Here is a 13,652-nt window from a genome sequence, read left to right on the forward strand (position 1 = left end):
GCTCTGCTCAGCGAGAAGAAGAGAGCAGGAGACAGGAGGGCTGCCGCTCCAGGCTGGAGGTTGTGGGAAGCACTGACAGAGAGAGGAAAAGAAGTTCCCGAGAGCAGCCCAGGCTACGAGAGGCATCCAGACACCCGTCACCTGCCACCACAGAGCCCAGGGCACCAGAGAAGTCCAGACAAGAAAAGCTGTCCAATGTCTCCTGCCTGCCACCTTCTGCTCAGACAGCAGCATCTGGCGGCTTCTGTCTTCCCTGCCGCCTCTCCCGCGCACCGGATGAAGACCCAGCAGAGACGTTTTGGATGGGGATGCTAGCACTCAAGAGCTGCCTCCTTGCTCTGAGGAAACCTTTGGGCAACTCTTCCCTATTTTTCCTATATGGAAAAATGCCACTCCCCACCCAATGCTGGAAGAAGCTAAGAGACCCTAGAGAGGGGAGGCAAATCTGCTTCCCAGGGGATAAGCCCACCGTGTTTAATCCTGCTTGGATATGAGGGAGGGGAAAGAGAAGAGACAGTGAAATTGGCAGGAAAGGTACATGCCAACCCCAAATCTTAGCAGCTTGCTGTGCATGCAAAGTAAGTCAACTGTTTCCATGTTGGTGGCCCGATCCATGTCCTGGCAGGACGCGACCGGCCACTTCTGAGGGCCGCTCGGCCGGAAAACCACTCGGAGACTCCACCTTAGCTCACAGGAGAGGGATGGGAGGGAGGGGAACTCACTCCACCCATTGGGAGGCAAGGATGGGAAGGGTTTGCAGACAGGGTTCCTCCAACACGCAACTTGCCTTTTCAGCTCGGAGATCGCTGCTTAGTCCCAAAATGCCTTTCCCTCCAGTTCAAGCAAGCCAAACACCATCCCAGACACACATGCTTCGATACTACAAAATACTCTTTTCTCTAAGGACCACCTAATACCACCACAGTTTGTGCAATCACTGCATTTATTATTCATTTTTAAACTCTCTCTCTCTCTCTCTCTCTCTCGCTCTCTCCCTGTAGAAATTTTTTTTAAACTTTTCTTTTTTTATGCAAAACTAATCATTTCACTTTTTCCACTCCATCATAAAATCTCCTCTAAAAACACGACGACAAGAGAACAAACATGGCACAGACACAGAGAATATTTCCCTGTTTTCGGTTTTGTTTTTGTTTTCTAGGGGTTATGGGGAAGGGAAGGGGATACTATCAAATAAACTCCTCCCGAAACCCCATGCCCTTTTTAAAAATGGGCACGGATGGATCTGCTCTCCCACCTCCATTACGGAGTAAAGGCAGAAATTCAGGAGGAAGAGAGTAATTCACCCACGTGAATACAAAGGTAGGTTCATCAGCCTCAAGTGGCTCGTCCACGCGAGGGGACTTGAGGCTGCCGCTGCGTCCAAGTTAGCGAATCTCTAACTCAAACCAGCACGGGATCCTCATTTCAGATCCAGAGGTTCAGGGTTTGGTTTCCCACCTGGTGACCACCCCCTCCCCTTGCAGGGAGGCATTCGTCACGCAAGCAGTCGAGCTGTGTCTGCAAGCCGGATCCTGCTCCTTTCCTCCTCCACGCAGAGGATCCACTGCATGAGGTCCTCTGCCGCAACAAGTCCCCTCAGCGCCTCACCGCAGGAAGAAGGTCCTCGCGGAGCGTCCCTACCCAGACCCACTGTCCTGCTCTTCACAGACTTTGCTTGTCACTCTGGAGAAAGGCAAAACCCCTTCGATTAAACAATTCCCGTCCCCTGCCCCCAAAGAACACCATACAAGAGACACTGGGGAAAAGAATTCTGCCAAGCCAACACATCTTGGCCAAAACACATCAAGAGTTTCCTATTAAAGTTCCCTTTTATCTCCCACTTAAAACGCTTCAGTTTATGGTTTGGTTTGTTTTTTTTTTTTCCCAGAACCTCAATACCACGAAACAAAGCACATCACCACATACACACCAAACAGTAACTTAACAACCTAAAGTGACTGGCCAGTTTACATCCACCCCACAGATAAGCTCTTATCTCGCAGCCGCAGAATAATCCTTTTGTCGAGAAGGAAGGGGTGAGGGAAGAGAAGAATCTCCTCGCTGTTTCCCTAAGAAAGAGCTTTTCCCTATGCCTACAAACTGCTCATCTTTGAAGCCGCAGTCAAATGGATAGGCTATGCTAAAAGAAGGGATCCCTGGGTGTGCCAGGCACAGGAAAGACGCGAAAACCAAAACAAAGACACGAAAAATACAGGCAGGTATTAATACAGACACACACACAAGTCCAACAAGTTATAGGAAGCCTTAGCTTGGTGAACGGATCAGGGAAGTCTCTTTCTCCCTGCCCCGAGCTTCAGCTGTGAACGCAGCCGCATCCCCAAGGGGCACGCTAAGCTCTTTAACCAAGAAAAAGGAAGAAGTGTGCAAAGGGTGGTGCCGACAGCACCTGGAACGCCCCTCGGACAGTCTGTGCAGACATCCAGCCACAACCGGCATGAATTCACCATGCCCCACAGCTTTGAATCTTGCCCGCAGCCTGGTGAGGCCTGTGGGGAGGGCAGCAAAGCTTTTACTGCACCCAGCCAGGTGCTAGAGGCAGGGAAAGCCCAGCTCTGGGCACAGAAGTCCTAATTACGGTCAGGAGCTGGTCTGTCCCTCTACCGCTCTGACAACGCCCCTAGGGCAGCCAAATATTGCCTCTCTCCCACAAACTGCCTCCCTTCCACCCTCAGACCACTGCAACCACACAATCACCACTCCACATGAGAGCACTCCTCAGGGCCCGTGGCTCCAGAGCATCCTCATGTGGAAGCACCAGAGGGGCCGATTCCACTCATGTTCACCCAGGGCAGGTTTAAGTAGCTAAGCCCCAGCGTGGGGAGTTTTTTCCCACCCTTTGCACCTCTTGCAGCATATTATGTAGAAGTGATGCCCCTCTGCCCCATCCCAAATACCAGGGCCGGGGCTGAGAGGGGTGAGGCTCTCCCACTGATGGATCAGCACCTCTTCTCCTTGCCCCTACAGGCTGAGCCCTGTGCGAGTAGGGGGAGAAGGGAGAGCACCTGACTGTGAAGCTTAGGACCCACAGAGACATGGGGCGAGTCAGAAATGGCAGGCGAAAGAGAGAGCTTGTTTTGGATGTGAGCAGGGGTGGGTAAAGAAGAGCAAGCTGTGGTCTTGCTCACTCCTGCTCACTAGAGGCGAAGAGAAGGGATTCCTAGATCGGCTCACAGGAGCTCTGGGGGGAGAGATCCAGCACACACGCGTACGATGTGAGAGAGAGAATTACTTCTTATTAGCACCTTTGGTTGGCAGTTGTAAGGGCTGCTTCAGATGCTGAGAAGACAGAAGGGAAGCCTCTTCCAGGTCATCCACCACAGGGAAGGGAGAACAGGAGAGATGGAAGGAAGCAGGAAGAGCAAACAATGCCACCTTAGCATCCATCCATTCCTCCCTCCCTCTCTCTCTCCCTCCTTCTGAGGGAGCAGGGGAAGGAAAAACGGTTGGGGGAAGCCTACACAGAAGGCGGGAGACCAGGCTCATCACACTGTCAGTGTATCTTCCCCCAAAACTAAGGATGGCTGCATGGCCCACTCCCACTTCCACCACAGAAAGGCCAGGGAAGGGCATTTCATGCCCCCTCTCCCGAGCAAGTGCAAGTGATGAACACCAGGAGGAAGAGCTGGGCCAGAAGCAGACTCCCCTTTCCTTCCCTTCCTCCTGTGAAGCTGAGGAAGTTGGAAGATGCAGGAGAAGAAGGACCAGGCCACCTGAAAATGCCCATACAACTGCCAAGGTAGCACCAATAGTCAAAGGAAAGGGGAAGCCAATATGGAGGCGTACGCTGCATGGGGCACCCCCCACCACCCCAGCTTTGTCTCGAGCACCTTCTGGGCACGACGCTTCACCTGCCCCTCTCCCCCCAGCCCCAGGGGCATCTGAATCGGCCACTGCCATGAGGATAGCACAGACGGCAGCAGATCCAGGCCAAGAACGAGAAGGATGGCAGGATCGGAGTCTTGGCAAGGGGGAACCATAGGAATGGAAGCGACTGCACACACACTGTGGGACAAGGATGGGGTGGGGGGCATGGGCGAGGGCTTCAATCCTCTTACAGCCTCCCCTCAAGGGTCTGGAGCTCTTCTTCACTCTTTGTCAAAGACAGAAGGGGAAGGTGCAGGAACAGCACCTTCCCCAAAAAAACACAGAGACACGCTTGCCCATCCCTCATCCCCAAAAGGCTCCACCGCCCGTTGGACAACATCACATTCAAGGACTAACAACCACTCCCCAGCCCCACCACGACCCTCCCTGCCTCCTCCCAGCGGCAGCGACACCCAAGAAGTCTGGGTGCCCCCGCTTCCCCCGACTGACACGCTCCAGCCACCAGGCAGGAGGGAGTGGGCAGGGGGAAAGGAGGAGGAAGGGTGGCAGTGAGGGCAGAGGGACAGCCAAGGGGAGAAGGAGAGAACTAAGGACAGCCATTCACACCACGACTTCTCGCAGGTAGAGCTTCCCCCGCCATGCACCCCTGGAGCGGAGGGACCTGGCTGCTCACTTGCTGCCTCCTCCACCACCGCCGCCGCCCGCAGCCACCTTCTCAAAATCCTCCGCGTTGCAGAACTCCTTGATGGTGACAGTGAGCAGGTTGCTGGTGACATCCGTGACCACCACATTAGAGCACGGGGACATCTCAGGACGCCAGTCGCCAGCCTCCTGCTCCAGCTCAGAAGAGGAGAGGGACAAGGAGGGTGTCTGCCCCCCAGCGCACCCTCCCGGGGGAGAACGCTTGCTGGTGGCGGCTGACTCGGGCGGGATCGAGAGGTCGAGGACCTCCGACTCGCGCCAGTCGGGGATGGCCGGGCTGAGGGTCTCGGGGAGCAGCTTCGGAGGGGAATCATCTGGATCGGAGGAGGAGTGGGGGGCGGGCGACGGGCAGCCGGAGGAGCTGGAGCTGGGGGCATCGTAAGGAGTGGAGCCCATAATGAGCCCACAGGAGGCAGCCTGGGAGCCTTCGGCCTCCCCTTTGCCTTCCAGAGAGGGGGCAGGCGCAGTGGACGGCTTGTTGTAGAGGGAAAAGGCGCCGAACTTCATGTGCCGGATCTGGGTGCGGAGGACGCTCTCGCTGAACTTTTTGCTCTTGCCGATCACGCGGTTTCGGGATGGGATCTTGGGTCGAGCCAGGCCCCCGGACCCGTTGGCTGGCTTCCCACCTTTGTCAATGACTTTCAGGTTGAGGATGATGCGGCTGCGCTTGGGCTCACGGGGTTTCACCTTGCGGTTGATGATGCGGACGGTCTCCGAGAAGGGTGAGACAGGAGGACGGATGCCAGCCCCGCCACCCATGCTCCCGCCGTTTTGGGGGTCTGGACGGGGCAGGGGGCGCCGGGACATGCGGTGGCATCGCCGGATGTCTTTCTTGAGCCGGTGCACCGCAGCACTGGAGTGGAGCTTGGGAGAGGAGGTGCTTGAACCAGGCTTGACAGAAAAGTGTACATCCCCAATGTGGAGGGCCTCCGCTTGGGCCCGAGCCTGCGGTGGTGGGGAGAGAGAAAACAAACGGGGTCAGAGAGGCAGCCTGGGTGCAGCCAAAGCTCAAGTCAGGCGCTGCTCACCTCAGAACAACTGCTTAACAGCAATGCTGGGTCGCATTTATACCCATGTCAATGCCACGTACACACATGCACCTATGGACTGTTAAGAGCCACGACACAGCCCACATACGAGCACGGGCACTTCTACGGCCTTTTTTGTGTAGCTGATCATTCCCTAGGCATGGCCCGTGTTGACATGTGCTTCCTCCAGGAGGAAACTGCCACCCTCCAGCCATGTTTCAAGGCTACAGTTAATGGTTTTCAAGGCCCCCCTCAGTCATCATCAGCCAACACACAAAACCCTCTGCTGTTGGCCAAAGAGCCAAGCATCCTCCTAGGCACTGGGGCTGTTAGCGCTGAGTTAGCATCCAAAATTACATACCAGTCCCAACACAGAGGGCTGCATCTGGTCCCCTAAGAAATGAGCATGAGACAAGGGGGAGAGGAAGGGTAATACATGCAGTTTGCTCTTCCTCTCCGACAACCAGAAAGCATAGTAGAAAGGAATCTGGAAGAGCACCGATAGAGGCAGATGAGGGTGGTCTGACAGAGCTGTCTTAGCTAAGCACAAGAAAAGCAGAGATCTGAAGCTTAATTTTAACTAGAGACCACAAGCAAGTTGTTTATCCTTACTTTGCTGTGAGAGCAAGGTCCAGTGTTTTAAAGTCAGAGACTAGGCCAACTGGAATTCAAGTCAAGATTAACTGCATCTCCAAAGAAGAGACTGATTTGTCCTGTTGAACACCACACTTGTTTGACACCTACTAAAGAAACAGCGCAGAAACAGCACTGGATCAACTGCTTGGTGCCAGTCCTCCTTGAGAGCCAGGGCAGGAGAACAAGACTTTTAAGCTTGGTGCTTGGAGACAGAGTGTGCCAAAACCCACCCTGGATCATGCACCAGAGACAAGAACATTTTTTGGCAGCAGGAAAACCAGTTTTGCTGGTAAGCTGAAGCAGCATGACCTGCAGACCCTGTAGGCATGGAAACCCGAAGGATATTCTTACACCAGAGCACAGCTGCTTGTAGAGCTCAGCCTCCCACTACTCCTGGCCCAAACAAACCCCTTTCCCTATTCCCCCTCAGCAGTGGTCACAGGCAGAAGCCACCCAGGCTTGGAGTGGACAGGGGAGCCCTGCTCTCCAATTGCCCATCCAGTGAGCAGCTTTCCCCATCTGGTGGGCACAGCAAGAACTGCAACGCTCGAAGAGGACAGCTGCTTTTCCTCCCTAACTTTTCCATCCCGTTGCCCCCTAGCACACACGCCAAGATTGGGATGGCTCCCTGCCAGCCAAGAGCTTAAGCACTCCATCACCGTTGCCTTTGTCACCCTGCAGGCTGTGCCTCCTACCAGAGAAACGCCTCGGGAGAAGAGAAATGGGCGTGTAAAGGCAGGGATCTAACAGATCTAAGCTAGGGGGCCAGCTCTGGCACAATAAACTCAAAGCTCTCCATCCCCAGAACTCTGCAGTCACCCAGAGCTCCTCTTCTCCCACCGAGCTCCCCATGGGAGCCGCAGAAGATCCTGAGCAAGCAGATACGTGAAGACATTTTGTTCCTGCCTGACCAATGCTGGATCACGCCCTGCAGTACTCCTTGTATCTGGCTTTAAAAGCACTGCAAAGAGGAGGCCTCCTTCCCTGGCTGTGTGAAAAGGCAGACTGAAGGCTCACCTGCACCAGGGACGCCAGACTTCAGAGCAGCTGACTGATAAAGAGACAGGGATGAGTAACCCGACTGCCAAGGCAGGCACAGACGCTCCATGTTAGCCCTGGGCTGCACAGGGCTGTTTCACCTGGCTGGGGGGAAGCATCCCCAGCACAGACAAACCCCAAAATGTCTTGCTGTAGCAGGAAGCATCCCAGTGCCCAGCTGCTGTCTCTCTGCTCAGACTCACACGTTACTCCATGCCCCAAACTATTCGGAAAACAAAGTGCTACGCACAGTTCCCATCCCAGGCATCCTCCAGGCCAGAGCACAGCAGCATCAGATGAGCTCCCTGCATCATGCATTGACTCTTCCCCTCCCATGCCAATGATCCACAGCTTAAAAGCCCTGCAGATCTCATCAGATCACAGGCACAGACAGATGTACACCTACGGCTGCGCTTGTTCCCTGTCTTCACAGGTCCCTCTGAAGCAGACGGCAGACACCAGGACAGTTTGCTTTCTGACATTACACCCAGCACAGCCTGGATTAACAGTTTTATTCTCCTTTTCCACTTACTTCCCCAGCACAGCCAGCTCTCCCAGCATTACTGCTCTGATGCCTTGGACTTCTCCACAGTTTACCACTGCTCAGCGGATAGCAAAGTGCAACAGTGTGTCCTGTTCCAAAACGCAGGGCAGAGGTGCCAGACAGAGGGCACAGACAGATGTACGGGGAAAAATCCTTGATCCGCAGCTTCAGCGGACAGACACAGGCATCCCTTCTGCTGCCAACACTGCATGTCTTCTAGATTAAATTCCCTACCCTGTAATCATGCCTTGGAGTGAGGACTTCTGCCCCCTCTGCTCCAAGTCCAATTGCTGCCCGCCCGCAGCACAGCCTTACATCACCCACACCAAAAGAAAGACGCAGGGCTCCCCCTGTTCCTCCCCTATTGCCTTAAACCCACCAAAATTCCTCAGCAAAGCTTCCCATCAACCACGTTAAATGAAAAGCAATGATGCTGGGATGATCGCTGCCCAGCCACTTCCATGCTCCTGCTGATTTTACTTTCTCAGCCTGTGCACATTAATCAGCTCTCATCCTGTTTTGACAGAGACCTGTCCTTGTTTTGTGCTTACACAGCGGCTACCACAGAGCCCCAGTCCACAGCTATGACTTTTAAGGTGTGCCAGAACCACTAGGTCTCCTTTACTTGCTACGTGTCTGTGTTTCCAGTTACTTCTGGGGCACTTTCTCAAGGGTGAAGCTGTTTCTGACTCATGTTTCAGCTCTGCATTTATTAAATTCCAGTTTCAGTAGTCTTCAGGTAGACTAGAGGCACCATCAACCTCTTTGGCCAGATTATGATGAGAGAGGGTAAGCTGGGACCCAGCAGTCCCCTCTCAGTGCCACACTGCTGTCCCCGGTGACCATGAGCTTCAACATGAGCTCCAAAAAGCAGTATGTAAATATTCAATTTACCTTGAGCTTGGTTTTCCAGGTAAGGTTTCAAGAAAAATAGTATCAGATGCTTTATCTAAGACCAGCCCTCAGAGTCCTCTCACTTGCAAAGCCCAGTATTCCTACCATGGGATCAGGTTTATTCAGACATCAACTATATGAACTCAAGCCTCTTCCCTGCAGAGGACAGCACATTTTCCAGGCTCTCCTCCTCCTGCTTCTAACTCTGTGTTAAGTAACTTGCTACCTCTGGTTTGGAGAATATTTAGAATTCAGTTTTATCTGTTGGAAACGCAATTCTCCCTGCTACGGACCCATTACTCAATCACACTCACGAGCTGTATGAGCACGAGATCTTTGACAAACAAACCTGTGTAATCCTTTCAGCTGTGTCACCACAGTCTGCCACCTAACTCAGAAGTTTTCCAAATGGAAACCACCTCTCTGGGCTTTGCTGTTTTCACCTGCAGGACTTGCTCACTGCTGAAGAGGCGCTCGGCATGTACACGAAATAATTCGCTCTCTGCTTACAGCTCAGCCTACATCAGGATGCAGCTTCTGGAGGCTTGCTGCAGTGCTCTGTCACGAGAGCAAGGCAATTGCTAGGATTGCTTCCCTTCCCCCCTTTCCCTTTTGGGATATGCATCACCTTTATTTAGCTTGTTCAGCTCTCCCTCATTGCCCCCGGGAACCAGTATATCTCCCCTGTTCCCTACTATTTCTGAATAAACATCCCTTGAGGCCCAGCAAGCATATTTGTTCATTCATTCCCTTAACGCACTGAGGCACACAAGCACGTACACGGACATGTGCTTAGAAAAGCCTCTCTTACCTGATTTGTATCAAAACCTCTGCAATTTGGAAGGGAAAAAGGGGGGGGGAAGACCTTGTAAGGCAACGGATTTCTAGTTAATTATTTCAAAATCAAGTAATTTCCAGTAGCACTGCTGCACCATAGTAGCGCTACTCTCTCATAAATTACTGGTTCTGCTTTGTCTTTTATTCTCCACCTGCATTCCCACAGTCCTTGCTCCAAACAGCATTCGCAAGAGCTCTTCTTTCCCCTTTTTGGCTGCCATTCTGCCTTTTTATCGCCCCCTTTCTTCTGCAGTGACAAGGCAACAGCAAGCCAGTTCACAGCACAGCTCTCCTCTCCCAAGCAACGCTGCCATAAACCAACGTTTCCCTACTGGATGGGGAACAAAATGCTACAAAGGGGAATGGTCTGTTTTCAAATCACTGGGGGATAATTTACAACAAGGAGGAGATCAAAAGAAACCCAACTCCAACTTCGGAGTTCAAGGAAGGGCGAAGCAACATGGCCCCTTCTTCCCCGCCTCTCCCACTGAGGCTCTCCCTTACTCTGCTCTCAGTTACTCCTTTCTCCCCATTTAACCTTCACCAGTCTTTTCACCTCAGTATTTACAGCCGCTCCAACCCGGGGGCTTTGCTAAACACCCACTGGGCTCGCAGATCGGGCTCTGTCTCTTTATAGCACTTGCTAGGCTTTATTAGATTAGCTGGCAAGTTTTGCATTCCTCTCAGCAGAGTGCTGAGGGAAAAGCAAAATAAAAAAAGAAAACAAAAATTAAAGAAAAAAACAAAAGGGCAAACCAAGCAGGGAAAAGGAGGATTTCTGTAACACTGCACTACATCTCTTTCTAATCTCAAACCAGCTCCTGTTCTGAGCTGCAGCTGAAGGGCCCGTCCTCAAGGACGGCTTCACCAGACACCTAAGCAGCAAGGTAAGAGCCTTACGTGCAGCGCTACCCACTCCAGACCAAGGACTCAGCTCCCCGTATGCTCAGCAGAGCTTGCAGCATACCAGCAGCCTCCCAAGAATTGCAACCTCCCACCAAGCTGCATCTTGGCTGTGGGAAAGTTTGCCCCTAGTATGCAGAGGATAAAGACCCATTTCCTGCCCAAAACTCTGCAGTCCAAGTATGCAGGGGTCACTTTCAACACCGGCCATCTTGACAGCGATATGACAAAGCCTGGACTGTAATATCCCTTTGCAGTCTGATCGAAAGGGCAAGTGTTAGACAGCTCTCAGCAACAGGAGCCTGGCTTACAAAGGCAGCAGGTGGCCAAAGATGCAGCTTTTTCAAAGCTCTCCCAAAGGCGTGGGCCATAACCTGCTGGAACGCTTTCTGCAAATCCCCCTGGGTGCCTATCTGCAGCTTTGGAGAACTAATCCCAGGATAAACCTAGCTCCAACTGCAAACTAAATCACCCACACAAGCCAGAGGACTGGGTGGTGGATCGGGGCACTTATTTCAATGCCTTACTGGAGACTCAGAAGCCTAAGTTTAGGCACGGACACATGTGAAAAATCCTAGCAAGCCACCGAGTCGAGGGCAGACTGGTCCACCAGAGCAGTCCTAGGCCAGACTCCTGCTTCAACATCATTGCATCCAGGCCTAATCTGCTCAGTTAACAGATCAAAAAGAATACTGTTCCAACTGCCAACTCCACAGATTCCCTCCGGGATACAAGAGTCAAATTTCTTTCCCTGCTTCTGAAATTCTCACTAGCAAGAGATTCTGCAGCTGAAAGAACCGAAAACATCGCTAGTGATGCGCAAAACAGAACCAAATCCCAAGCGGCATCAGTGCTGTGGGGTGAGCAGAGGTCAAACCCAAATCTTCAGCGGGTCAGAAGAACTGCCTGTGAGATGCACACGATGCAAGCTATCAACGCTCGGTCGCATTTCTAGCTGCAGCTGCGTGGTTTGCCTGAACAGAGCTCAAACAAGTTCAGATAGGGCAAGCTGAGATAGGGTTACTCTTCGCTGCCTGGCCTGGGGTGTTATTTTTAGGGTAGGATCCAAAGTCACAGAAAAAACAGCAAGTCAGGGAGCGCTACAGCAGCTTCACCAGCTCCACTTCCCAAAGCTGCAAAGCTGCAATGGCAGCGCTCTGCCCTGCCAGCCTCTCCCACAACGTGGCACCAGCCTTCAGGAGAGCTCATCCCGCTCCCCGTCGCAATCCATCTTCTGCAAAGTGCCACGCCAGCTCCGCAAACCTACGGGCTTTGAGAAGCTGGCACGAGGAAGATGTGCCACAGAAACGTGTCGGGGACGTGATTCAAAGGATGCTGTTGAATAATTCAGGTTACAAGTTTAGGGGGGTTTTAAAGGGCAAGGGAAGAAGAGGAGGAATGAGTGGGTTTTATTTGAGTTTGGGGGTTGGTTTTGTTTTTTTTAAAATGAGTGAAAAATTGGCAGTGGATTTTGCCATGTCGTATTCAGAATCAAAAAGAAAAGAAACTGATTACACACAGCAATGCTAAAGGCACAGCATAAACACTTCTCTATCACTCTGAACAACATCGGGTGTTACAAAAAACCCAGTATTTTTTAATTCAAGCAGAGAACTATTTTAAGCTGGTGGTTTCCCTTTAAGCGTACCTCTGCATTGTTGGAAACCTAAACACAAGGGTTTCATTTAATGCATGACTGCCAGAAAGAGAAAAACCAACTCGTCTAGTTTCCCTGAATAAAGAGTAAGAGGAGGTATGTATCAGTGATGTTCTGAGTCTGCAGATACAGAAAACTGTTAGCAGAAAAACAGGCAACAACGGAGGAGGAGGAGGAAGACGACAGTTTGAGGAGCAGGACTTTCCGAGGATTACTACAGTCCCCTGGGTTTTACTCAGAGCATCAGAATACGCCTGTTCCCGCGTTTCTTCCACGTGCTTCGTTATGTCCTCTTAAAGCAGAGGAGAGGTGACACTCTACCTCTCAGCGCTCTTCCCGGTGCTCACACAGTTAAAAGCGCTGCGCTAACTTGAGTAAAGCTCTTACTGCTGTCAGGCAAAGGAAAGTATTAACCTGTTTCACAGATGGGGAAACATGCATAAGGGCTGAATGATTTGCCCAAAGCCATAGGATTACTTAGTGATAGTGATAGCGATGCCTTACCACAGGGTCCACCCTGGCTGTTCCAGGGCTTTATATCGGATCAAAACCAGGGAAGCTATGAACTCGTTCATTTGTCTTAATTGTAAAAAGGTGTGTTTTGTTTCTACATTCATTTGAAGTCTGAGATTGAGACAGCTGGAGAGGAAGGGGGTAGGGGGGACAGCAAACCAAGGAGTTTTGCCTGTAGAAATCCAGACAGCTCACATAGCAGTCACATAACCATCAGATTTCTTAAGAAAGTAAAAAAACTGGGGGGAGAGTGGGCTGCACTAGGAACTACCTTCCTCATTCATCACTGCAAGCAAGCAGAGATGCTCTATCTGTCAGAAGGGAACTGGAAACTTCAGCTGCTATCCTACGCAAAGGTGAAACACTCCTCCTCCCCCCCCAGAAAAAGGGCGAAACAAGCCTGCAGTTAACAGATCAAAATGTGAACCCTTCATAAAGCTCCTGTGGAGCACCTACATCCTGAAACACGATCGGAGGAGCACAAGTGGCAGCAGGACTCCCGCCACAGCTGCCCGATTGCTCAGCGTGCTGCAAAGTTGCAGGGCAGGGGCTGGACGGCATAGGCTGCCGAAGGGAGAGGGAGCGGGGCAGGCTGGCTCTCCACTGCAGCAGCAGAAGGCCGTAAAAAGAGGGAGAGCATATCAGAAAAAAGAGATTGCAGCCTCACCGTGCACATCCGCGCGAACCGACCGTCCTGCTGGGGCACCCGTCGCATGCACGCACACACATGCTCTCCCCTCACACGCTTCTGTGTCCCTGCCCCCCTCATCCTTTCCCGCCGGGTAGTTCCCACGTTCCCAGAGCCAGGCAGCAGGCACAAGTCACTTGCAAGTCCAGTCCTTCCAAGGGCACACACCAGCAAGGTTTGAGAGAAATTTGGCTAGGCCTAACTTATTTAAATAAGAGTTACCTTCAGGAGAAAAGTTTTAGGCTTAGGTCCTCTCTTCTTGGGCCCGTACAGCTCACGCTCTCGTTCCCTTTAGGGAGTCAAATTTGTCAAGAAGTTAAAACTTTGCCCAAAGGTAGAAACAGATGCATACAAGTTTAAAAAAAA

General features: G+C 52.1%; 1 protein-coding gene across 1 annotated transcript; it reads right to left on the minus strand.

Moving 5' to 3' along the window:
• Positions 1-4,515: 4,515 nt before the first annotated feature.
• On the minus strand, positions 4,516-13,575 carry CBX6 (chromobox homolog 6; the record flags this gene model as incomplete). Its single annotated transcript, XM_010178668.1, has 2 exons — positions 4,516-5,493; positions 13,509-13,575. Coding segments are annotated over 2 exons (1,045 nt in total), but the record flags the coding sequence as incomplete, so codon positions are not given.
• Positions 13,576-13,652: the final 77 nt, after the last annotated feature.

Source organism: Mesitornis unicolor, unplaced genomic scaffold (assembly GCF_000695765.1).
Source record: "Mesitornis unicolor isolate BGI_N332 unplaced genomic scaffold, ASM69576v1 scaffold19382, whole genome shotgun sequence".
In the NCBI taxonomy this organism is placed as follows: Eukaryota; Metazoa; Chordata; class Aves; order Mesitornithiformes; family Mesitornithidae; genus Mesitornis; species Mesitornis unicolor.